Here is a 25,815-nt window from a genome sequence, read left to right as displayed (position 1 = left end):
TACAGAACAAAATTATTTCCTGGACTGGGTGAGACAAAGCTGTTGAGCTGGCAGGCATTTGTGAACTTTATTTGACCCATGGAGCACCAGTTAGTCCATGCTAAAAAATGTTGTTAATGTATTTTGAGGACATACCTGTTCTGTCATTCTCACTATAAAGCAAGAAATGCCTGGCTTGGAAAGATTTCTTTAGAATAGTTTGAAAGTGTCACCATTGTTCAGCAGGAGTCAGGATAAGGTACCTTAGAAAACATGTAAAATGATATGTACATCTAGTATTATCTTTTCAGAACAGTCTAGGAATTAGGGACTTCTAGCAAAAAACCTGTTTTTTTCATATGATCTTGTATAAAAATCTGTCCAGGAATACCTTTTTATATTGAAACTGCCTCCTAAAACTCTTGCTGGTTATGTTGAAAGTTACAGGTTAAAAATTGATCCTTGTTCTTTCTATCCATCTTCTTTATGATCATTTAGATCTTTGGAGTATTTCTTCAGTTGTGCTTTATTCTGTGATTTTTTTTTCCCACTCCAAAGAATCCCACTCTAGTTCGTATTTGTACTTTGAGTGGAGTCCATTGCTCAATGCAGCTGATTGTTTCTAAGCCTTCATTATTTCTAAGTCATCATGACTTGGTAGAACAGAAAAAGGTTTTGGCAAATGGGCGAACAGAAGATGAGAGAGTTTAACTGTTCAGATGATCAGAAATGCATGTATTATGCACGCAGCATGAAATTCTGTGCTTTGTTCTACTCCATCTCTGCTAAATCCTATCATTTCTTTCTTTGCAGCTGCTTTGTTGTTGTTTCTGTTGAACTATTTTTTCTCCAGAATGATTAGTTGTCTCACAACTCCTCCTGTGTATGTAAAGTCAGAAGTGTGTGACATTTATTGAGATTAAAATTCACCTTGTGTTAGTGGTTTTAAACTTTTCTGTGTTGTGACATTCTTTTTCATCTCTTTGTGGCTGCCTTTAGTACACTGCATTGTCGTGGGTAAATAATCATTGGTAAATTTTGTGACTTTATTAATCCCAGCTTTTTGTAGATGATGTATAAAGACATGAAAGAATAGAGAACCCTGCATGGAACCTTCCAGGCTTCTGCAAGTCACACAGTTCCATTCAGAAAAATAAGCAGCCATTTTTACCAGCCTAATTTTTATAACCATTTACCTGCACGAGGACCTACCTTCTCATCCCACAACAACATAGTTCCTTTAGGACCTTTTGGTCAATGATTTGTAGAAGTAAAATAGATTATATTAACTGAACTATAGATTTTTGAGTCTGAATTTTTCTCTGAAGCAGAGACTCTTTTTTGGTAAATGTCTATGTTTAGAGAAGGTGAGGGAGGGATGGTGGTGATTTTACTTGTTTCTGAGCAAAATATTACTGGGCATTTGTGTTTTTCATACCATCTCTAAAATACACTTTTTATTTCTTCAGTGGAAAGTTTAAGCGAAGTTCTTTGCTATATTGATTGTGGTGAAACAATATTTCACATGGCCTGTAACCAGCCTGCGAAGCACAGTGTTACTAAATCACTTTTCACTCAAAAGCCAGAAAAGAAAGCAGGCTTCATTTCCTTTCTTAATTTGTGGTGTTGAGCAGGCTGTTTGGGAGCCTGCTCAAGGAAATAGGAAGACTGAATTAAGGTGGTAAACAAGTAACGCAGAGTAGGTCATTATCTGCTGGGAAGACACAGAGTTTTTCGTCTTGCTAGTGATGGCAAGGGAACATTTCTCATTGCTTTGACTGTATGAGACAAGATTAGTGAGAAGCCAAATTAGCACTGGCTATCAATCAGAGAAAGCGTTTACAAACTCCCAGTATTTTTCTCTGTCCTGCATACCAGCTCTTTTTTAGATAGAGTCAACAAGCTGTTTCTCATGCATTATCTGGTTGCATTCCACTACTGAGCTATCGTGGGAGTGTGTTGTTTGCACTAAACAGCCTGCACTTGCTGTTTATGGCTCTCATGATGGAAATATACATGCTTATGCAGCAGCATCTGAGAGAGCTGTAGGACCTTAAAAACAATGTTTTTCCCACTGTGTTTCCTCAGTTGACCTGACAGTAGAACCAAACAATAAGACAACCTCAGTGAATGCCGTGTGCCTCTGACTCAGTATAGTACAATTACTGTGTGCAAGCGTTGGTAAGAATATTCTTTCCTGAGATCCTGCAAGCGAGTTATTTTGGTGGAGGTTTGCTGTGACACGCAATGGATACAGTTCACAGAATGCTGTGTAACCTAAATTAGTAGTACTAGTAATTTGTGGTTTGGGTTTTAGGGTATGTTGGTTTTTTTTTTTTTAATTTGGTTCATTGGTTGTGGGGTTTTGTTCTGTTTTTTTCCCTAAAACCTTGTGTACCATAATGTTAGAGATCAGGCGCTGCAGAAACCATACCCTAGCATTTCTGTGTGTTCTACTGCACACTACTGTGTGGAAATCACCTCCTTATATGAAAGCCAATCAGACCAGTTTCCAAGTTCATTTTGTTTAAAGACTGTTGGAGGAAAAGGGGAGAAGAAATAAGTAAGTTGTGTCATGTTCGAGTACACTGGTTTAGTTCCTACTGAAGGTCTGGGCTTTTTGTTAGCTGCCATAGAGCACCTTTTCAGTTAGTTTTCTCATGTTAATTCTGTTGGAAAACCAGTAAACATTTGTCAGATAGTAAAGTCATGAGCACTGAGGGTAATGAATGTATCAATAAAGGATTTTAAATGTTTGTATGACTTGTAGGTTTTTTTGACTTGCTCATTTAGACTGGAAGGGCTAAAAGTATAGTTAATGTTGACTGTACAGTGAACTCAGGTGCAGAGAATTTCTTTTTTCTGAAAGGTGTCACAAAATTAAGGTTTAGTGTCAAAAGCTGCTAGGTTTTCTGTTTCTTCAAATGAAGCTTTAAAAATCAGTTTCTAATGGCCATTATGGGACTTTAAATTAGGAAGTACTAAACATGCTATATTTTGCTACAGTAAGATATGTCTATGCCAAACACAGTTATGAAACAGAGCCAAATACTTTTCCAAGGAAAATGGCCCAGGAATTCAAGGCATGTATTCGCTGTTCCATATACTGTTAAGAGCCAGACAGATGAGAGGACTGAGAAGTTAAATGGAAAAAGGACTTCATATGTGTTTGTCTGGCAGGAAGAAGCCATATATTGAAGGGTTTTAGTTTCATTCCTTTGGCTTAGCTGAAATAATGTTGCCCTGTGATTAACTTTGAGCCATTTAACTCTGCTGGTTCTGTCTTGGATTTTTTTTTTTGTTCTTGTTTTACCCTGTACTACCCAGTTATCTTATTTTGGTTGATTTTGTCATTGCTATTCTATTAGATACGCAGTCATCACTGTCAGTTCTTGTCTAAAGTTGTGCATCAAAACTGAAAGTAATATAAAAGTATATTTTAAATTCAAGCAAAAACTAAGGATCTCTAAAAAATATGAATATTTTAGCCCGTAAAATTTTTTATAAAGCACATCCTGTGAAACAGACCGATGGTACTGTACGTTTTATTAGATGCTGTTGAATTGAGATTTGGCTTTGAAATCCTTTTTAATTTCATTTAATTTTTTTAAAAATTCCATTGCATGTGAGGCTTGACTGTTAAAAACTTTACTTAAACCAGCCTGTCTGCTGTAATTTCTATATATTTGTACTACTTGACTCTGACTTCCAGGGAAATACTGATATATGGCATGGTACTCAAGTACCAAATAGCTTGTCCTGAGGCAAGCTGTCAGGTTTTTTTTATTGCCTTAGTAGGGTGCGTCTAGTTTTTTGTTTTGTTTTTCATTTTGGTGAGGCCGCTAGGTGGAGTCAGAACCTTGAGCCCCTGTGGATATTGATTTGCAGGTATCTAGTGGGTACAGTCTTCAGATACACCGTGCTGCTTTCCAGCATGCAGCACTGCTTCTCCTGCAGCCTGGAAGACCAGCAAGTGTTGTTTAGCTAAGATATGCTGTTTCAAAAAATAGAAAGACCAAAATGTTTCTCTTGAATTTGAACTCCAGCATTTTTCATACTGAATGTTACTGATTGAAGTTATTTATGGCACTAGTTGTGATTTGCAAATCCGATCTTACGCGGATTCCTATGGATCTCATATCCATAGGAATGTCCTCTGAAGGTCCAGCAAGAAAGACTTAATTGTGTTTATTTGTATTAGAATATTTAAGAACTTGATGACTAAATTATCTGAATTTGTTCTCTCACTCTCTCTCACACACACACACACAGCCCTCTGTCTTTCTAGCTTTTTGAAATCTTGGCTCTCACTTCACTTTCTGAAGCTGTTATTCTCTTTTGTCAGGAGAGAATACAGTTTTCCATCCTGTATGATTCCAATATACCCTGACTTTTGTGTGGCTACATGGAACTGTCAAATGTATTTGCAAGTACAATAAATTGGTCTGTATATATTTTTCCCAGAAATACATTAGCTCGTTTACTTCACTCTGTAAAAATATACTTGTCATTTTAACTAATACTGTTCAGGTGAAGATTAATTTGAAAACTAAAAGTGCCATTAAAAAGTCTTTGATGGAATTAAAATTATCATTTTGTAATCAGACTTAAATGAGATAGCAGGCTTAAATTTTGACTGTATTATATAATGATTCTCAGTAGTAGGAGCGTCTTGGCTTTTGTCTGTATTTTCTAAAGCTGGTGCTATGCCTCCCTGCTGCTTCTTCACAGATTGTGGCTTTCTTGTTTTATTTTAATAGTGTTAATGGAACATGCCAACAAAAGGCTGCTTGACACACATTTCAATCCCAGAAAATGTTTCTAAGCAAAACCAGACTTACATAAATGTTTGAGATATTACACAAGTTAAAAATCAAGTCTGTAAATTCAATTGCATTGTTTGTCTTTGCAGCAGTTATGGTGGCCACTGTATTGTTGTAATGGAGTATTATAAAGGTTCTCCTTTGTAAAATCAAATCAAATTTCTATTGTCCAGAAGCAGCAAGTAATCAAATTGTAGATTTTTTGTTGAAAGAAATTACCTGGCATTCTGCAATTATTGCAGCCTGCAATTTAGAAGCTTTGCTTTCTTCTTTAAAAATCTTTTTTAGAAGTAGCTACTAAGGTTTTAAGTGTTATTCAACTTACACTGCTTTTGGTAGAAAATACCATTCTTACTGCTTTTGGGATTGGCAGATTAGCTGGTTTCACAAATTATGTTTTCACCATAATTTGTGAAAACAGCTGTGTCTGTAATAATCTGTGTTATAACTGAAAGTCCAAATGAAGTCTTTGTTCTGATGTTCTCCTAAATGGATGAAGCACTGCACAAATGCATAAAATATTTCAGTCAGCATTGTATGTCATTCCATTAGCATTATTAGATGCCATGGGGCTCACCCCAGAAAAAAGCCGGTGCAAGTTGTCAATAGAGACCAGTTAGATATTTACTATAAAAATGCAATATAAATAAAGTTGTGTTAATTTTGAAGGACCTGAAATGCAGGAACTGGAAGGGCATTTGGGGTGATCAAATCTAGTCCCATGCTACCTTAGGTAACCAAGTAACCTAATACATTTTATAAGCCAGTCAAGCACCATGTTATAAATAGACTTGCTGGGACTTACTGGACATCTCTTTCAGAGTCTCACTGCTCTGATGCTTATATATGTCTGTTGCAATTCCAGCTTTCATGTATTCCTGACCAATTTATTCTAATTTGTTCTTATGCCTGTATTGCCTGTTTGCATCAATAGCTCTTTTTACTTTAGGACATTTAAGTAGTATGCTTAATGACAGCAATCATCTTGAGACTCTCTTTGCTAGACTAAATTCATGATTTCGTATGTAGTTCTGACAGTAGTGAAAATTTAGGTTGCTGCTGACACTTTTTACTTTACTGACATTTTGTGTAGGCCAACACAGCTGTTTTGAAGTCACTCATCAAAAGGGCAATTACCTGGCAAAAAGCTGTCACCCCTGATTGTTTTTGGTCCACTTCATTTTTCCTATATGCTGTCCTGAATATTTTCTAAGTATCACTGTAGTAACAGTTGTGCTGATGCCATTGATGGAGTGAAGTACAGAGGCAGAAATGAGCATCAGACGAAGGAACACTGACAGAAATGTCTTAAGGCAGTGCTGTTGCTGAACATGAGCCTTAACCCAGGCTTGTTCAGATGCCTGTAGTGTTCTGCTCTACACCAGAGAAAGCTGAGTGTGATAGCTGAAACAGTTTGAACCAAACAGTTCAGGCATTAGCAACAGCCTATGCAAGGCAACATCCTTCCATCTAATTAAACTGAATCAACTTCTGATTGCCCAGTGCAAGCAGTAGTCGGGCGTTCTGTAATGTTGATGCTGTTTACCTAAAGCAAGTCTAAAATAAGATTTGTACCTGCTTGGTTCAGTGTTTGAGGAAAACTCTTCCCTGTTGCATCTGGTTCTTAGAATTATTAATAGAACTTATATTCCAGTTATATATCTGGGAAGTTAAAGGTTTCCTCAGTGATACAATTTCATTTTTTGATCTACATAAATGCCTGCATCTTTCTATCAACAGAACAAACAAGATATCACCATTTCAAAACTGGGCAGTTCTGTGTTTTCCTGTTTTTAACAGGTAGTCAACAACTTGCTGGCACTTATGCCAATAATTTTTAAAGCTCTCAAATTTATAGCTATATGTCTTAATTAAGCTAGCCAATATACTAAGAAAATGGGGTTGCATCTTTTTTTAGTATTTAAAAATATTGTTCTCTGGTAATCTGAGACCCTCTATTCCAGTTCATGAACTTCAGTTCAGTCCAACTTTAATTATTAATAAATCTTATTGCACACACTGAAATTGATGTAATATGTTGGTGCTGTGAGTGTTTTAGTGTTTGCAGATATGCAGTTGGTCAGAGGCAGGGCTGTATTGTCTAAATTTCTAGGTGAAGATACTGAATGACTGAAAGCAATAGGTTCTCTTTAAAAATATCTGCTTAGTATCCTTCACTTTAGCATACTTTTTGTTGCTCAGGCTGTTGTTTTCCTTTGACTCCACCTTACTTTTATTTTGACTTCAGTGTGAAACATGGTGTAGTCTTCCTCATGTTCTTGGGTGTGGGTGGTGTGGGGTAGAGTTCAGAGCCATGAGCCTTTTTCTGAGGAGCTTCCCTTTATCTCCCAAGAGGTTTTACCAGACCTTTGTAGCAATGTGTGAAAAACTAGATACAGGGCAGTCCACTGAGAATCTGTTTGTGACTTAATGAAGTACTGTTCTTTAATGGATTTGTAGATTCAGGGTAGATTTCAGTAGATTTTGGGGATGGGAAATGAACGCATTCTGAGAATCTTACTACTTAAACTTTTGCTTTCATGACAGCAGCTTCATTTATCCTAAACTTTTATCTGAAAGTAAAAGTTTCAGTACTCCAGTGGAGAAGTTACTAATGCCCTAGTGCCAGAACTCAGTTGGTATCAGAGAAAAAGAACAGAGGTGGAACAAATGTTCTTTATTCACACATCATTTTCAAAGTGAAATTGTCAATAATCTGGACACAGATCTTCCTGTATGCCACTAAAGGGAAAAATAAACAACTTACCTACATTGGAATGGAAAGATATGAACAATCTGTAGTAATAAGGAAAATAAAGTTACAACATAAAGCATGGGTAGAAATGTTGTCTTTTGTTTTTGTCTTGCATCAAATAATTTCGGTTAGGCTATTTCTGGAGAAATTCTGTTATAGAATTTAAGACTTTTGACAAAAAAGTTTTGCCTTCCTTCAAACATAAGACATGTATGCAGCCCTTCTCAGTTTGTTGGCATTTCATTCTTCTGCTTTGCTATGCCTTCAGGCCAAAATTGACTGTCTTTTATGCATGTTCCCTGCATTGTATGCCAAAACCTCTCTGTGCACTTTTGCACAGATTTTACAATAAAATCAATACAGGTACAATGGCTAGTGTTAAGAGAAAAGGTTACTTAATGTAAAACAGTGTGAAGAAAACATCCCTTTATTAGCAAGATCTCTGTGTATTTCTTTAGTTATTGTTGAAAATTTTAAGTTGTCATTATTACCATAACAGCATGTGATTTAGTTTGTTTTAATTATGTAGCTGAAATAGGAAGACAAATAGTAAGCCTCTGACTGTCAGAGACTTACGAGAGACTGGTAGTATGATAGTAAAAAATGTAGCAAGTTTGACTACTTGAATGCAAGCTTAATTTTAAAGAAGCTGAAATACAGTTGATTAGAACTATAGTTGATAGATTATTAATACATAAATCATAGTAAAGGATTGTACCTCTTCTGGTAAAAGAGTGAAAAAGCCTATTTAAAATCCAACACAATTGAAGGAATAAATTTGCAAATGAGTAGCAACTAGGTTCCCTCCCATATTGATTATTTCACAGAAATCCTGTATAAATATAAAATTATTTGCTATTATGAATACAATCAAGTGATGTTTTTTATGTCTTATTTTGTGCAACTTTGCAGTTATTCTCTGTCATCTACAAATTACTATGTGGGTTTTCTGCAGAGTTCCAGTAACTGCAGTGCTGTTTTCCTTAGAAGGTTGAGTCATAGTTTAATGTGTATGGTTTTGTCAATACCAAATTTTTCGTCCCTGTTTGCACTTAGTCATACTCTAAATGAAAAAGATAGAAGACAGATTTATTTTAAAATTAGACTTAATTGATAAAGGTAACAGCTCTACAAAGGACTTTGTTCCTCCTTCTAAAAATATTCTGATGCTGGTTTTTTAATGTTTACTGTGAACTGTCTCTTGAACTGGAATCTTGCTATGTAAAGATAATTTTTATACTTTCAGGTCCATTGGGCCACGGCTTGTGTTGAGAATGACATTAGGAGCAGAAATTACTAGCCAGCTCAAGGCTTCTTCATACATAGCAGCAGGACGAAACCTTTTGAGATGGGACCTGTCACCGGAGGAAATTAGAACAAGAACAGAAGAACTTATCAGGAAGACAAAACATGTATATGACAGCATTGGGATGCTTGAAATTGAAGAAGTAACACATGAAAATACCATACGGGCTTTGGCAGATATAGAAGTGGAATATGCAGGTTAGCATGTGTTTTCTATATTTCTTTGCATAAGGCATTCCATCTGCACATAAGGAAGCACTGAGATAAAATAGTTGTTGCTTCCAATTTTGATCCCTGCTGTTCTTGTGTGGAATGTGTAGAGGCCTCTCAAGAGTCCATAATCTTTCAGGACCTCCCAGAGGCCTGCATTAGTCACCTGTTTTGGTTTTGCCTGTGAAGCTCCCCCCAGTTACATTTTCAGCCCTGTGCAGCTGCCAGGGGACACTGCAGCAGTGTGGGCTGCAGTGTCTGTGATATGTGTAGTGCATTGCACGTGGTAAGCAGTGCTTTTTTCAGACACTGCGGAATCTGACATGAGCAAGCTGAATGGAGTAATGGAAATGTTGATAAACTGCTAGGGGAGAAAATGTGATGATGAGGGAATTTTGAGTGTGCTATTGAAAGAAGGCTTCTTTACTTGCTCACATTTAAATTGTGGCCTCTTAGGTCTTGAAGAATCCAGGGAGATATTGGTCATGCAGTCACATCTAGATCATTCTGAATGAATTATCAAGCCATACCAATATGTGGATGGGTTTTAATGGTCAAACACAGGTCATTCCGTTAATTTGTTAATAATTGTCAGAGGAACAAGTACAACACAAACTGCATATTGCATATCTTGAGAAAGACCTTTCAGGTGTTGGCTGCATTATTTATAAAACAGTGAGTGTAATAGATGTCAAATTCTTTTAATACTCTAAAAAAATCTACAGTAGCCACACAGGTGCTAGAAACAGCCACCTTGGCTGGGAGCAAAATCTTTCACTAGCAAAAAAGCACAGTTGGCATCTCAAATGATTATACTGTAATATTAGTCTGGATTTCACATTACTTTAAGTTGCACATACAGTGAATTGGCTGGAATTTTATTCTGGCATACTCAGAAAGACAGTAATTTTCAAAAAAAAAAAAGCCTGCTGCCAGCTTCAGTGTTAGTTATACCAAAATACCAATTTGGTATACTTATTGTAAATCTTTTTACCGCAAAGATTTACAGAAGGAAAATCTATGTTTGACTCAGAAAACATTGGTCATCAGCTTTTCAGCACAGCCACCAAGACTTGATGGAAGATGAAAGTTTTTAACTACGTACTATTGCAGTAGTGGGTCACATTTAAGCTTTTAATGCTAATCTTTAAAGCTGTATGTGAAATTATCATGACCTGCTGTGAAACAGCCCATGGCATCTGAGAGGGATGTATTACCACAGCAAGATTTCCATAAGAAACTTGGAATTTAAGGTCTGTGTGTCCCTTTCACATAAAGACCTACCCCAGTAACTGCAGCTCATTATCCAAAAAGACAGAGATGACAATAGACTTTAAATTACACTTGGAAGCTGCCAAAACTCAGTTTATAGTTTTGAAACATCTTTGCATAAGGGCAGGAGGCGAAGGGGCATGTTTCCTATGAACGTCAAGAAGAATCACATGCCCATGGTTGCATTTTTGACTCTGTGTCAGAGATTGATAAAATGACTGCATATCACATAAAATTACAAAGCTTTAAATCAACCTAATATGTTGTTACTCTAAAATCTACTTTTGGAAAGGTAGATGGTAGAAACATTGTAATTTGATTTTTAATTAAGCAGATTCATTTATATTTTAGGATTTCTATTCAATGTCATTATAAGATGTTATATTCCTTTAATAGCAAGGATTTACTTAATCTTAAAAGTATATTCTAAAAAAGTAGTAATACTCAGCTTCCAATCTCTAGAAGTTCAGAATGCACAGACAGCATCTTCCCTGTTTGCCATGTTGTTTCTTCTTAAACACAGAAGAGTACAGTACATGGGGATTTGACACTGTGCTCATAGCAATGTAAAAATAACTTCAGGACAGATGGGCATATTTGAAAGATTTGGAGCTTCTGACTTTAAATGCTAACATGGAAGCATCTGTGCCAGCTATGAAACGTCAGTCTTCACTTACATGACTTTTGGAAGATGAAGCATTTTTAATGTATTTATATACCATTCAGCTGATTTTGTAGAAGATTATGAGATAATTAGGCTTGGGGTTTATAAATCTTCTGTAAAATATTTATGTGTTACAATGGTGTGTGGTTTTGTCCTTCCACCTGTTCAGTTTTATATTTCATATAATCACTTTATTTGCTATATGTGTCAGGTTGCTTTGGATACTTTTTTCTTAAGTCTTTTATAAATGACAGAAGAGGGAAAGCTCCTTATCCTTGAAGCGTGTCTATCCTTCTGTGTTCATTGCCTCTTATCTAAACAGTGGAAAGAAGCATGTTGGATTTTCCCCAGCATGTCTCCCCTGACAAAGAGATACGCTTAGCAAGTACAGAAGCTGACAAAAAACTGTCAAATTTTGATGTGGAGATGAGCATGAGAGAAGACGTGTTTCAGAAGATTGTTTATTTACAGGTAAATAACAGTATGTCTGCATAAGTTGTGACATGTATCTAAATTTATCTAAAATTATTTGGCATACACAATGCTTTTCAAAATAACTTTGTGTTTCCTCTGTTTCTGTGCCACTCAAATCTTTCCAGTGGGACATTGCTGTACATCAGAAAACACTGTATTGTGCTGTTCCTACTCTTTGCCTCTCATATCTAGATCTGTGTATCCTTCTCTCTCCATTGCAATGCTTGCTCTCCAGTGCAAAGCTTTGACTTTTGTCTAGTCTTCCAAAGAACTGATACAAGGAATCTAAAGTAAAAGAGGGAAACCTGTTAGGAAAAAACTTTTTTGTTTTCTACTGGCTGAGCTTGTTCCAAGAGGGAGGGAAGAAAAGGGGGAGTACAGCGCTTACATTATCTTATATTGCTCTTGAATTTGTGTCCAAAATTCTGCTTTATTAAAAAAGTTGAGAATTTTAAATTTAAAAGTTGTTTTAAGTTATGTAGGTTAGTGAGAATATATAAATGGTATTGACCTCTGAAATTACCTCTTTTGATCAGCTAGTTATAGACAATTGCATTCTATCCTCTTCTTCATCTGTTTCTTCAGCCTCAAAATAAAACTATGTTAAAAAATGCATTTAGTGTTGAACCAGCTTCTGTCCTTTTTGTGTTTCTATTTAGCTTCTATTTTAATTGATCACCTATAGGTATCTCATATTGTTCGTTTGTACTGCTTATTTTGTAGCTCAAAGAAAGAATATTTGGTTATATCAGAAAGAGTATTTGATTTTGTTCCAATATGTCTGGTGATGTTTTGTAATAATTTTCTTATAAGTGTAATGGATAATGCAAGGATGCTATCTAATGTGATAACAAAAAAATATATGTTTTGCTGTGTTTTATATGTAATTTTTTCCTCTCAACCCCACTGATTTTTAATCTTCTTCTAACGCTCATAAAATACTGGAGCCCTGTTTCTTGGAGTCACCATTTTGGTTTTTTCAGGCTTGAGTGGGAATTAGAATAATACTTGCAGAACCATACTAAATTGCCTTCCATTACCATTGCCTTCTTTTGCTGTGTTTTCAGGGAAATTTTCAAGTGTTCTCCTCAAGCTGGATATTCTTGTTACATATTTGTGGAAGTATATAATAACCCCATTCTGAGTATGTTCTGTTGTGAGTTGGCAGATGGTGCCTCATATTGATTTTTTCCCTTCTGTATTTTATGTTGGTTTTTTCTTCTTCCCCTGCTCTGTTGCTAGTAATTAAATGGCTTGGTTTGTATGTGGTGTCTACAGTGATTTTCCCCACCCTCCACTAGAGAACACATAGATACTCTGAGGACTAACCTTAACATGTCTGTGTATCTATCTGTTTTTAATTTACAGGACTATCTGACAGTAGGTAGTGAAAACTGATTGCTGTTACTCACTACTATTACTCTCTTAATTTTTTTTCCTCATTTGGTGTTTTCTTATTTCATTTTCCCTTGCAGCAGTCTTTGACCTTTGTAACAGTTAGATTTTTTGCCTAAGTCTCCATTTAAGTTTTTTAGAATTTTTTCTTAACTGCAGCATGCAAGCATGTTTTAGCATTAGTTTGCCAGAGAGGCAACTTCTGAGTATATATCCACTTCTAATAACTGTTAAACTAGTAAGAGTTTTGCTCTCAAGCAAACATGAAATTTCCAGTAGTGCCAGACTGGTCAAATATTTGTATTTCCAAATCATAAAATTATTGTACATTTTTGCTAAATTTCTAACACCTTCTCCTGTTAGAAACTCTCAGTTTAAAAGTCAGGCTCCAAGAACATGAATAAAGAACTTCCACAAACAGAATTCAGATTTCAGCTGAAATTATTTCACCAATTCAAAAAAGCAGTAAACAATTGGATTAAATCAGACTTTTCATGGCCTCACTGGTGATTTAATAATTCAGGTAGATTAATTTATTTTCATGATGTTTCAGGGGGCCAGATTATATTGGGGTGAGGAGAATGAGGGCCCTCACACTACTGTGTTATTTATAACACAGCATACTAAGAGATGAGCAAATCTGCTTGACCTCAGTGACTTGCAGAATGCTTTAGCTCCCCTTAATGGGGACCAAAGTTTTCTAAATTAACAACAGTACTCCTTCTAAATTATGCTTAATTTAAGAGCTGTTGGTGGAGGAAAATGATTGAGGTTTTTACATTTAATTCAAGAAAATGTTAAAATAATATAGTCACTTCCTTTTCCCCACACATTAGAGGGGAAAATTTCTTCATAAAATTAGGCTTTTGAATATGCTCCATATTTTATTCTTTGAAAAACTTGTATTTTGAGTTTTGAAACTTGGAATAAAGGTGAATTTGGTAGTGAAACTATAATTTGAAATTTTGTAACGCCTAACATGTGCTCATGCTGACTAGTAGAGGCATGCTTAAGAATGTTGCCAGTCTGCTCCACCCACAGGAGAGCCTGATGTAAAGAGCTGCTTCAGGTTTTGTTTGTGGAATTCTAAGTAGGTTTTGTTTCTTGCTCTGTCTGAAGGTTTCTTCCTGGAATAAATTATCAAGGTTCTCCAAAACATCTATGAAATGGTATATAAAATCCTCAACCATGACAATTCTAAAAGTTCTGAGAGTTCCAAAATTTCATGTGTGTAGTACTTACAAGATGATGGTCCTTGTTGGTCCCTTCCAACTCAGAATTTTCTGTGACACTGTTTTATTTTTGTCACTGAAGCCTGGTTTTGGAGAAGACAAATATGCTCAAATTTTATGCCATCTGATGTCCCAAAGTGACACGTCTAATCTTTTGGGGTTTTTTTTCCAATCCCTCAGACTTTTAGGGTACGGTGTTATAGCACTGATTTTCCTCAACTATGTAAATGAAAGCTATCTCTACAGGAGAAGCTTAAGTGCACTGTACTGTAAACTGAAAGGGCTTGTAATTATGACAGCATGTAAATGTGCTGAGACACTTGGAAAGAATATTATTTTTAAAACATTCTGTATTAATATAAGAATATTATTGTGTTTTGGTGAAGTTCTTCCCATTAAAATCCAGGATGTTCCCTTTTTTAATATGACTGTGTTCTCAAGTACAACTCTGTTGAAACCCCTCCAATGCTTGAATATTATAAATTCAATTATCCTATACTGTCATTTCAGCAAACCTGTGATCTTGAAAATGTAAAGCCTGAAACAAAGCGATATCTAGAGAAATCTGTTCAAATGGGGAGAAGAAACGGACTCCATCTTCCTAAAGAAGTGCAGAAAGTAAATATGGACTATTTTTTTATAAAGCAAACATTACCAACTGTTGAAGGGATAAGTTTATGGTTAGTTAGGTGTACTAAGCATATATTTGAAGGTCATGCTTTTGGATCTGCTGAATTACTGCTCTAATCTTAACTCTTCTTACTTCCAGATACTTACATCCTTTAAATTTCAATCACTTGAAGGTTTTTAAACTCATTTGATAGACATCCATGATACACAGTAGACAGAGGTGGTCTGCATCACTTCATCTGCATCACTTTTAGTCTCAAGAGGTGGTCTTGAGACTAAAAGAAGCCTAGCTGAAAAAGTTGTATTATATATTACGATTGTAGAAATAGATTCCTAGGGAAGATAACTCAAAAAGGCTACTAGTGAGTCTGCACTTCTATTCAAAAGTATGTATAACTGTTGCAAACACACAGCTACACTAGTTTCAGTTAACTGATATTGTAAAATGTGTCTAAGATTTTAGACCTGAAAAAAAATCAAAGTAGCTTAGAGGAGAAAACAACCTGCTCTGTGAATTTTTCTTCATTAAGGGAGAACTGGCTTAGAAAGCAATTGTCAGACAATCAGGAAGTAAAATTGTCAGTATCTGAAATGCTGTGGCATCCCACCCTTAATGGCAAGGGAGCACTCAAGATTCATACAGATGCTTGTGGTTGAAATGAACAACAAAATCAAGGGGTCTGCAAAAGCTTACAGACTTTGATTTGTAAATTATATACATGGTATGGAAATTGGCACGTTAGTCCCTGACCTAGCATAAGCACATAGGAGTGGGTTTTGGATAAAAGGGATAGAGTGAAGGGGAAAAGACAGTGAAATAAATTAATTGAAGAGGGGAAGAGAGAAAGAAAAAAGGGAGTGAGATTCATGCCTCCAGCATCAATACAGCTGCCTAGGTGTCCAGAGTCCTAGGGGCACTGCCTGGGCCTGGATGGGGGTGCTGTTTTATAGACAAGCTTTTCTTGCCCTGGAGAAAAGTTTTGCACTTTCTATGTAAATTAGTTGTCATGCACAGTCTGTTCTTTACACTGTGCTGGAAATGAGTCAGAGGGCTTTGGGTCTTTGGTGGTCTTGTTCCCCCCATAGAGTCTGTGCCTACTTCTCCACCCCATTTCTCTGTTTGTGCTGTGCTGAGCTGTGCTTATCTCCAGGAGGTAGATCAGAGACTTTTGTCCCAGAGGAGTGCTGTCCTACCTCCATGTGGCCCCTTGTCCAGTCACATCTTGTTCTTTCTCACAGCATGTTATTGCCAGCAGTCCTTGGCTGTTGTTACCTGAAGGCCTTGGTTGGCGGCACAGCCACCCTGCTGTTGGTGTCTGAGACAAACACACTAGCTTTTATCTTGTGGGATTCTACAGGTGCCAGCATAGTTCTCTTCAAATTCTGAGTGATATTTCTGACTATATTATGACCTTTATTTCTGACTGTGGAATAGACTTGACCCTTTGTAGAAAATAATCAATCTTCATCCACATCCTTCTCCTAATGAGAGCAGTTTGATGTGTATTTTCATATAACTGATGCCTCTAAAGGTGTTTTGAAATTCCTCAGGGAACAATAGTTGAAATACATTTAGATTTTTATTTGGTGTGCATTCTCTTACTTGTAACTGCTATGTTTATTTGAACTTGACAATAACATGTAGAAACTTGCTATGAGATATATTAGAAAATGTTTCAGAAGTAGGACTATCAGGGTTTTACAACAGGTTTTAGAATGGCTTTTTCTTGTGAGAGCAGTATGCTTTCTGTCATACCATACCTGTACAATTCCAAAACTGTGTTTTTGAGTAGGTTGCATGCTTTTTAACTCCCTTCATTCGCATTGATCTCAGTGGATATTTTTACACGTAAAATTGTAATTTAGCTGTTCAAATAAAAAATATTTTAATTTTGGCACATGAAACTGTTTAGTGAATCTGTTTAATCTCTTTAGTCCTCTCTAAGTTGAGTTTAAAATGTTGAAGGGATAGCCCTTGGTCACAATATTGCTCAGGACTGAAAGAAACATAAAAGGAACACTGACAGGGTGTGAAGTGTGATGCTACCTGCAATGTGTTATTTGCTCGGTCCTGGTATTTACTGTTGGTTAGTAGAGAGCCTATCTGAAAAAAATGAAATATTATTCATGTGGAGGATAAAAATTGCCAGCTTTGATTTTTGTTTTTCCACTAAGTTCAGTTTATACCCAATACAGGAAATAAAGACAATGAAGAAAAAAATGAATGAGCTATGTATAGACTTTAACAAAAACCTGAATGAGGAAAACACATTTCTTGTATTTTCTAAGGAAGAACTTGGTGAGTAGAGTTTGCTGTTTCTGTTTTTTCAACCTTCCAGTTTTACTGGAGTAATTGATTTTTGCCCCATGCATGATGGTTAGATCAAGTGAAATTCTGACTGTTTCTTAGTCTTTTCTGTTTCCTTTTTAGTCCTTCTCCAGAATCAGTTCAGAGTTATCTTTTACAGGTGTTCCTGGTGTCTTCATACATTTGTGCTTCCTGAGGTTTTGCCTTGCATCAAGGTCCTACTTCATTTAGCATGACTGTACTCTGTTCCTTTTCTCAGTTATCATCAAACAATCACTTGTGTAATTATTGGAAAAGCTTTTTTAGTCCTGTAATAAAGTTTAACTAATTCAGTAATTTAAACAAAGCTAGAGATTTCATGTGACAGAGAATTTGGGAATTCATTATCTCAAGGCATCACATATAATGTGCTCTAATAACAGAGATTTTTTTTTTAATGGCATTCAGTTTTTATCTAGTGGCCTTACATGTTTTTCTTGTTTGCTCTCAAGTGTTTCCAAATTTTGCTTTGCGTGGTGGAATTTGAAAAAGTTTTAGCAAATTGTAGAAAAGGGGGCATATTTCTGTGGAGATTTCTGATCTCAAGGTGGATTGCAGCAAAACAAATGGCAACAGTCTCACAAAAATGGGAGAGTAGATAATTTTGGTAAATATTGTTTATTTAATTGTGTTCTATAGATGGCCTTCCTGATGACTTTATTAACAGTTTAGAGAAGACTGAGAAAGACAAATATAAAGTTACCTTAAAGTATCCCCACTATTTTCCTGTTATGAAGAAGTGCTGTGTTTCAGAAACCAGGAGAAAAATGGAATCTGCCTTTAACTCAAGATGCAAAGAGGTATGTTGTGTACTGGCTGTTCTACAGTGCAGTGACAGAGTTGAAAAATTGAGCTAGACATTCAAATGTTAGGTTTGAGCTTTGCACATTGTGGAGTATTTTGAAATCAAAACTTACCAGTATGATCTTTACTAGTGCCTTGCTCCAATTTATTCTGATATCCTTCTGTGACCTTAGAAGCCTATCTCTGTGTGCATATCTTAACGTTCAAGTGGTTCTGTTAAAAGAAGTGGGATCTTGATCTTCTGTGAAATTTCCCTGCAGTATTCTGTAGATGCCTATGGACACTTTCCTCACAGTAAAGGATGTCTGATTGTGACTTCTGTAGTCCTTTGAGATTTTTCAGAATAGAGAGGGGTTATTTAAGCACAGGTTTTAATTATAAATACAGGTGATCAAATTTGAAATCAACAGATTGCATATGTGCACAACTAGACAGGTACAAAATTTTAAAAGCATTGAAAGATAGAGGATATGTCATTCAGACAATTGTACCAACCATGCATTAGAGAGCAATAACAGAGTTGAGATTTTGTGCTTGAAATGCTTGGAAATGTGATGAGTACAAGATAAAATGGCATCAGGAACTAAACACTTTGCAAGTCAACACACATAAAGAGATTTCTTGATAAAACTATGTGGCAATCTTTGAATCTGGTGTTTAATTTTTTTTCCCCCAACAAATCTCACTTTTCCAGAGCTGGAGGTTTACGTAGTTATGTTTTCAGGTTCTTGAGGATTCTTTAAGACATTTAAGTCAAGTTCTGGGGTTTTCTGTTTCAGATCTTTCTCTGACTACTGTTGTTAGACTGGCAAAAGAGGAAAATTTGCAAACCAGCTTTGGATGTTGGCACAATAATTAGTGATCTGTCTTCATCACTAACAAGCAATTAAGTCTGCTGCCAGCAATTTCCTTATTGTCTTTCATATGTAAATGGTTGATAAAGGAAATAAGCTCTTCACAACCTGAAAGAAAATGGTGTATATTTTGATCAAATAAAAAAGATAAGTTGTAATAATAAGGAGAGTAATGAATCAGGTCGACTAGGAAAACCAGCTACCTGCAAACATCAAGAAGAAGTATTCCAAGAATCTTAGGTTATATTATATTTTAATCTGAAAGTGTTTAATTTGAAATATTTTCTATTTCTTAGGATTACAGATATTATTGAGATAATTGTTTGTTAACATGTGGTTTCTGATTTCCTTTTACAAATGTGCCTACTTTCTTTTTTAGGAGAACACAAAAATTCTGCAGCAGTTACTTCCACTAAGGGCAAAAGTAGCAGAGCTTCTTGGTTATAACACACATGCCAACTTTGTCCTGGAGGTAAACACTGCCAAGAGCACGGATAATGTAGCAACCTTCTTAGGTTTGTTCACATTTATAAGCAATACTTGTATATTTAATGTAGTAATGTAGTAATGTAGTACTTGCATATTTAATGTAGTAATGTAATGTAATATATTTAATGTAGTAATGTAGTAAGTTTTGATTTCAAAAACATTACTACATAATGTAGTAATATGTCCCCTCAGCCAAGATGAATTTAAATACATAATTGGGTCACAGCACCCATGACATTTAGCCAGAAAAGGAGCTCTGCTGCCTCTGTTCTGGCATATGCATTTTTTAGATTATAGCTATACAAATGAAGTTGTTCCAAATCAGGAAGCACAAGGCAAATTGTGAGAATATTAAGGTTTAATCACTTGCTTATATTGATTGTCACAAGTTCTTTGTGACAGCCAGTGTAAACAAGTGATTAAACCTTTCTCTGCCCCAAAATGCAGTTACCCTAATTTAGAACCAGAGTAAAATGTGCAGCTTAAGCAATTTATCAGTTCAAGAGGCTGCATCAGAACTGCTTCTTTTCGTTCCCAATTTTTTGCGAATCAGTAGCCTTGGTGTCTGTTTCTGGTACAGCTGCATTAAGTATAAAACTTTACTGTATGACATGTTGCAACTTCCATGAGCTGAATTTAAAACTTATATCTGGAGTGAAGGATTAAATCTGGAATTCAAAAGCCCTGTAATGGAATTTTATCTGAAAATAGAGGTATCTTGAAAATTTTAAACACAGTGGTTTATGAATGAACTCAGAGTCCTCCTGTCATTGTCAGTGGACTCTTGGATGTAGAGTTAACCTCTGCTCTCTGGTAGCTCCATTGAATATGTGTTCCTTTATATTGATGTATCATACAAGTAACCCCTCCAAAGAAATTAGCACAAAAATGAGGTATGTTTGCTGGTATCGGGGTGTTTATGCTTCAGTAAAGAGGTTCTAATGCTCCTCTTTCTAAACCCATAATTCTGTTGCATTTCTCCTGAAATTCTCATCCATCATCAGATCAGATCCATATTTGGCAATACCAGTTTTCAGTATACTTGACAATTAACAAATACTTTGTTTTGATTTATTATTACATGTTAGGGGTTTTAAGTGTACTTGAAGTATTTTAGACTTTCTTTGTCCATTATATTATTGTAATACTGTGTTTTTTCATTTATTTTCAAGCTGACACACATAAGTTAGCATATCATGTGTCATGGTAATTCTCACAGAGGGAGAACATGCATCAAATTAATTGTCACTTTTTATTTGGTTCTTTTGATATATCCTCAGCTACCAGCATGATATTGTGTTTTGCTCTACTTTGTTCCTATCTAATCATGTTTTAAATCAAATGTTCATAAGCTATCTTACATCTAGGAAGAAGAGCATTCTCTCCTATGACATATTCTGAATTTAGCACAGTACAAGCTGCAAACAATATTTCAATCATGCAAATGCATTTAATGTGTTACAGCCTTCCTAGAAACAGAAGTGGCAATTCCCAAATTTTACACTGTAGATATCAACAATTAACATTACTGTGAATTCTTAATGAAGAAAAATTTTCTGATAAACGAGAAATATTTACAAGAGAAAAGTTCAGAATGTACTGTATGGAAGTGTCAGTAAGCTTAAATATTTTATATTCAGTATGTCTGCTGCCAAAGAAAGTGTACTGGAAATAATTTGAATCATAGACTTCAATATCCAGAAACTTTGCTAGTGTAGAATCCAGACATCATATAGGCAAGAATTCTTGGGTCTCTTGGATCTTTTATAGAATTTTAGCTAGAAGTACTGAATTTTGTGTTGCACTTCCTTCCAGTAACTATCAATAGTTCTAGTCTTTGGCTGTTGCTGAAGAAATGTATGAGGAATACTGAGATTACATGACATAAAATCAAAGTGTTCAAACATAAGTATTTAGTGTTACTTATCATTTATGATGACTTGAAAAAAGTCTAAATTCAACTAAACCCTTCACACCACTCTTTTGCCTACATGGAATCTACTGTATCATTTATAGCATTTAGGACAAGAATGCAGATGTTGCTTGCTGTTGGTGAATGAATGGGAAACACCCACTTCTGAAGTATGTGCTTGAAGTGTTGAGTGCATTTTATAGGAATAGATAAGGAACATGGAAGTTGACTCTAAGCCAATCTTTCTTTCAGATGATTTGAGTAAAAAGCTAAAGCCTTTGGCTGAGGAAGAAAGACAATTCATTCTAGAACTGAAGAAGGAGGAGTGTAAAGAAAGAAACTTTGATTATGATGGAAGAATCAATGCCTGGGATCTTCATTATTATATGAGCAAAACTGAAGAGCTGAAGTACTCCATAGATCAGGAAAAACTGAAGGAATACTTCCCAATTGAAGCTGTTACAGAAGGCTTACTGAATATTTACCAGAAGCTGCTGGGACTTGAATTTGAGCAAATAGAAAGTTCTCATGTTTGGCACGACACTGTTACTCTTTATACAGTAAAGGATAAATCAACAGGAGAAATGCTAGGGCAGTTCTATTTGGATCTTTACCCCAGGTAATGACTTAGTGTTTTGCTTGCATGTTTAAAATGGAATATATCTTAATGGGTCGCTGCTTGTTTAATTAAAATTTAATGCATTTGGAAGTAAATATTTGTTCCACTGACAAGATTAATATTGTGTTCATTAAGTTGTCCTCTGGACTGTATTCAGATTTTTTACACTTTTTTTAAAAGTACTTCCATATTTCTTCCCTAAATTCATTTTTATGAAGCATTGTTACTTCATTCATATTTTTGGTAGTATTGCTCTCTAGTCAGTTGTCCATAATTTTTTGCATCTATGAACTTTTCTCATTCCTAGCTTACTACTGGGTTTTAGTTTTCTAAACTGGAGGTAAAATTTCTGTTTAAGTGTTACAGCAGTTTGTTGCTCAGATCAATTATATTTCTGTCTGCTAAGGTTCCTAGTTTCTCCTAGTTCCCCTTTAAACTTTATGTGTATTTTCTACCCTGTTGTCCAGACTGCTGAATCAAATAGATAATAGGTTGGTGTTGAGCACACATTCAGATTTACTTCCAGGTTGATCTCTGTAGCTCTCCAGCTGTCTTTGTAGCTATTTACAGTATCATCTGTGTTTTGTCAGAGATTAGGAGACTCAACTGGTTTGACAGGATTTATTCTGGACTAGTCCTTTTTGGCTACTTGTCACTACGTTTTTTTTTTTTTTGCTTTGGTGTAGGGTTTTTTAGATTAGTATTTATCATGTGATAAATTTGCTGACATCCGTTTTAATGTAAGTTGATTTAATGTTTTCTGGCCTAAGAAAATTAGGCTACTCAATAAATATAGTAGTAAATAAATTTTTCTTTTTAGGGTAACATACCTATCTCCTTCACCTGTTTACCTGCTTCCACCTTTATGTATATCATGGGAATTACTGAGGGAATGTGTCAATAAGACTCCTCCGACTTAATCTGAGTAGTTAATTGAATAGTTTAGGGCAAAATTTTCAAAATCATTTTTCTTTAAACTCTTGCATCACAGTGAAAATGCTGTTTACTGTATTCTTTTACCTCCTGTAATAAAAAAAATTGCATCAGTGAGCAGAACCTAGTTCTTTCTGTTGCAGTAGCAGTTTAAAACACAACTGGCATCTGAACTATATATACTTTCAGCTTTTCAGTTAAAAACAGGTTCTTTTAAATGCTGCTGGAAATCTTGAAATGTTGTGATTTCAGTATGAGAGTAGAAGGGGCTTTTTTCCCCTTATGCTCTTAAGTTGTTGAGTCTTAGAAGTCATGAAAATATGTACATTTTTGTGTAAAACTTTGTGTAGAGAAACTGACTGATTGTCCCTGTTCTTGAACAGGCTTCACCATTCTGGTGAGCAGGCTTGTGGTTTGAAGATAGTATCTGATGTATTTTCTTACGCAGAGAGGGAAAGTATGGGCATGCAGCCTGCTTTGGTCTACAACCCGGCTGTCTTCTCTCTGACGGCAGCAGATTGATGTCTGTAGCTGCTCTGGTCACCAACTTCACAAAGCCAGTGTCAGATCGACCATCGTTGCTGCGACACGATGAAGTAAAGACTTACTTCCATGAATTTGGTCACGTAATGCATCAGATATGTGCACAGGTTAGTGATGTTTCTACTCTAGTGTAAGACTTCTTTCTCAACTGCCTCAAAGCAAGGTATAGTTCTGTTTTGATGATTTCTAGTTTTAGTAAAGCACCTATGCAGAGTTCTGGTTATTTTTTTGAAGCGTCAGGTTGGTTTTGATTTTAATATTTATTTAAAACTGAAGCAATAAATACACCCTTTTATGAAAAACGTTTTGGTAGGAACATGTACTTTTGCATTTGCATTATGCAGGAGTCCATTCATCACAGGTACAGGTACAATGAAGATGTTCAGTCATGGCTTTGTTCAGATGTCTTTTTATTACTTCTAGTCTTGTGAGATGTATGACATTAGAAACCAGGTATTAGAAACAAAACAATGCTGCTATACCTAGGAATGAAAATAATTTCTGAAGCTAGTTGACCTGCAGCATTTTGGCATCTAGTACTGTTGAGACCTATCTCTCTTGACATCACAAGCATGAAACAGGTCTCACCTAAGCTATTTTATTTTTTGCTATCTGACAGGTTAGGTTTATTGCAGTGACAAGAATGAACTGAAGGTAGTTTCAGATTTTCCATCAAGGTACCAATAAAGTTTTAAAATTTCTGTTTTCATTTTTACTTACAATGAAAATTGATACTGCCAGATGATACATTTATTATTCACCTAATGAAAATTTTGTATTTCAGAAAGATATGAAAATCAGTATTCACACACCAAAAAATTCACATAGTTAATTACAAAATCAGATTTTCTGTTGCATTTCCTTCATCTTCTGTATAAACAAATACAAAATAATAAAGTCAAGGAAAATTTACCTATATTAGATTTTAATTCTTGATCATGATCCTAGAGACTGGGACTGCAGAATAAAGAATAACATCATCACAGAAATCCATATATTAAATCCAGAGTTAATAATTGCTTAGATATTTTTTAATCATCTTAAAGGTAGAAATATAATTATTATTTTATCAACCCTTTGATAGGGGTTTCTGATATCAAAAACTGAGTAATAAAACCTAGGCAATATAGACGTGTAACACATTTGGCATTGGTATAAAACAGTAAAAAACTGACAACATTTTGACTGCCTGTGAGGATGTGCCTCAGTGTTTTGGAGCTCTTTCACAGCAGCCAAAGCCAACAATTCCAATGCATATGTACTTGAGTTGCTCTGGAATTGCACACAGATCAGAGGCCTGCTTTCCATTTGTCTCTCACACTGCTCTGGTGTCTTCTGTGTGCCCAGCTGCCATGCTCACTTCTCTTGTATTGTATGTGAATAGCTATTTGCATGTGTGCAAACTTGCTAGTCCTACAGAAGAACATCCTGTCCTCTGGAATTCGTGTGTACAAAGCACTGTCTTCTTTCATATGATGATTTGTTTAAGCATGTTAGGATTTTGCAGTTAAATGCTACGCAAGGAGGAGACTGGGAAGGATTGTGAGCTACTGGTAAAGGTCTGATTATGTAATATACTGGAAAACTGAGTTATACTGTTGGAGAGTGAGATCAGGGCAGGGATGGAATTTGCTGGTGTTCAGGGAGTGCTCTTGAAGTAACTTGTACCAAATGCCTTGATGGTTTTGGTAGTGTAGTGCACTTGGGTATGGGTAAATTAAGATATCTGAAGGCCACTTGCTTTTTGCTCTAGCCACTTCTATCATTATTTCTACCCTGAAGCTGGTGCTTCCTAGCTTTTCTTCAGAGCTGCTATTCAGCAAGGACAGTAAAAAGGGCCATCCTCCAACTATGGATTTGTGCAGCCTGCAAGAGTAGAGGGAAGTTTTACTCCTTTTGTATTGTTCTTCTGAAGACATAAGAGGAAGATGCATGCATGTGACACAGATGTCAGTTCAAGGTTATGTCCTGTATTATACATATTTTTTTTGGTAACGCTGCGAGAAACTAAGTTTAAAAGCCTGTAATCCTGTCAGGATCTATTTCCCAGCAGAGGATGGACTGTAAGAATATCAACAGCTCTTAGAGAGGACAACAGAGAATTCTTTTTCTTTTAGCGCTTAAAATGTTTTGTTAGTATGTTGATGAGAACGAAAATAAATAGAATTGGGCTGGCAAGAGAAGATAGACTTATTACAAGACAAGGGTGGAGTGATGATAGGAAGGCTCTGCAGAGGGATCTGGAGAGGCTGGATCATGGCTGAGGCCAATGGTGAGAGGTTCCACAAGGCCCAGTGCTGGGTCCTGCCCTTGGGTCACAACAGCCCCAGGCAGCTCCACAGGCTGGGGCAGAGTGGCTGGAAAGGAGCTGGGGGTGCTGGTGACAGCAGCTGAACATGAGGCAGGCTGTGCCCAGGGGGCCAAGAAGGCCAATGGCATCCTGGCCTGGATCAGCAATGCTGTGGCCAGCAGGGCCAGGGCAGGGATTGTCCCCCTGTGCTGGGCCCTGCTGAGGCCACACCTGGAATCCTGTGCCAGGCTCTGGGCCTGCAGGTGAGGAAGGACACTGAGGTCC

General features: G+C 36.1%; 1 protein-coding gene across 2 annotated transcripts in view; it reads left to right on the top strand.

Moving 5' to 3' along the window:
- The window catches only part of NLN (neurolysin), a 35,510-nt gene that overhangs the window by 2,485 nt on the left and 7,210 nt on the right, over positions 1-25,815 (top strand). Inside the window, exons 1-9 of one of the 2 annotated variants that reach the window (XM_058823277.1) lie at positions 2,074-2,160; positions 8,804-9,060; positions 11,331-11,479; positions 14,620-14,727; positions 16,936-17,038; positions 17,726-17,886; positions 19,124-19,259; positions 21,398-21,764; positions 23,146-23,347. In XM_058823277.1, the coding sequence (XP_058679260.1) occupies positions 8,832-9,060; positions 11,331-11,479; positions 14,620-14,727; positions 16,936-17,038; positions 17,726-17,886; positions 19,124-19,259; positions 21,398-21,764; positions 23,146-23,347 (1,455 nt within the window). In that variant the 5' untranslated portion in view covers positions 2,074-2,160; positions 8,804-8,831. Of the gene's footprint in view, positions 1-2,073; positions 2,161-8,803; positions 9,061-11,330; positions 11,480-14,619; positions 14,728-16,935; positions 17,039-17,725; positions 17,887-19,123; positions 19,260-21,397; positions 21,765-23,145; positions 23,348-25,815 lie in introns of those variants that run through there. The other variant, XM_058823276.1, reaches the window with a different exon arrangement.

Source organism: Ammospiza caudacuta, chromosome Z (assembly GCF_027887145.1).
Source record: "Ammospiza caudacuta isolate bAmmCau1 chromosome Z, bAmmCau1.pri, whole genome shotgun sequence".
NCBI lineage: Eukaryota > Metazoa > Chordata > Aves > Passeriformes > Passerellidae > Ammospiza > Ammospiza caudacuta.
This window is presented reverse-complemented; position numbering and strand designations above follow the sequence as displayed.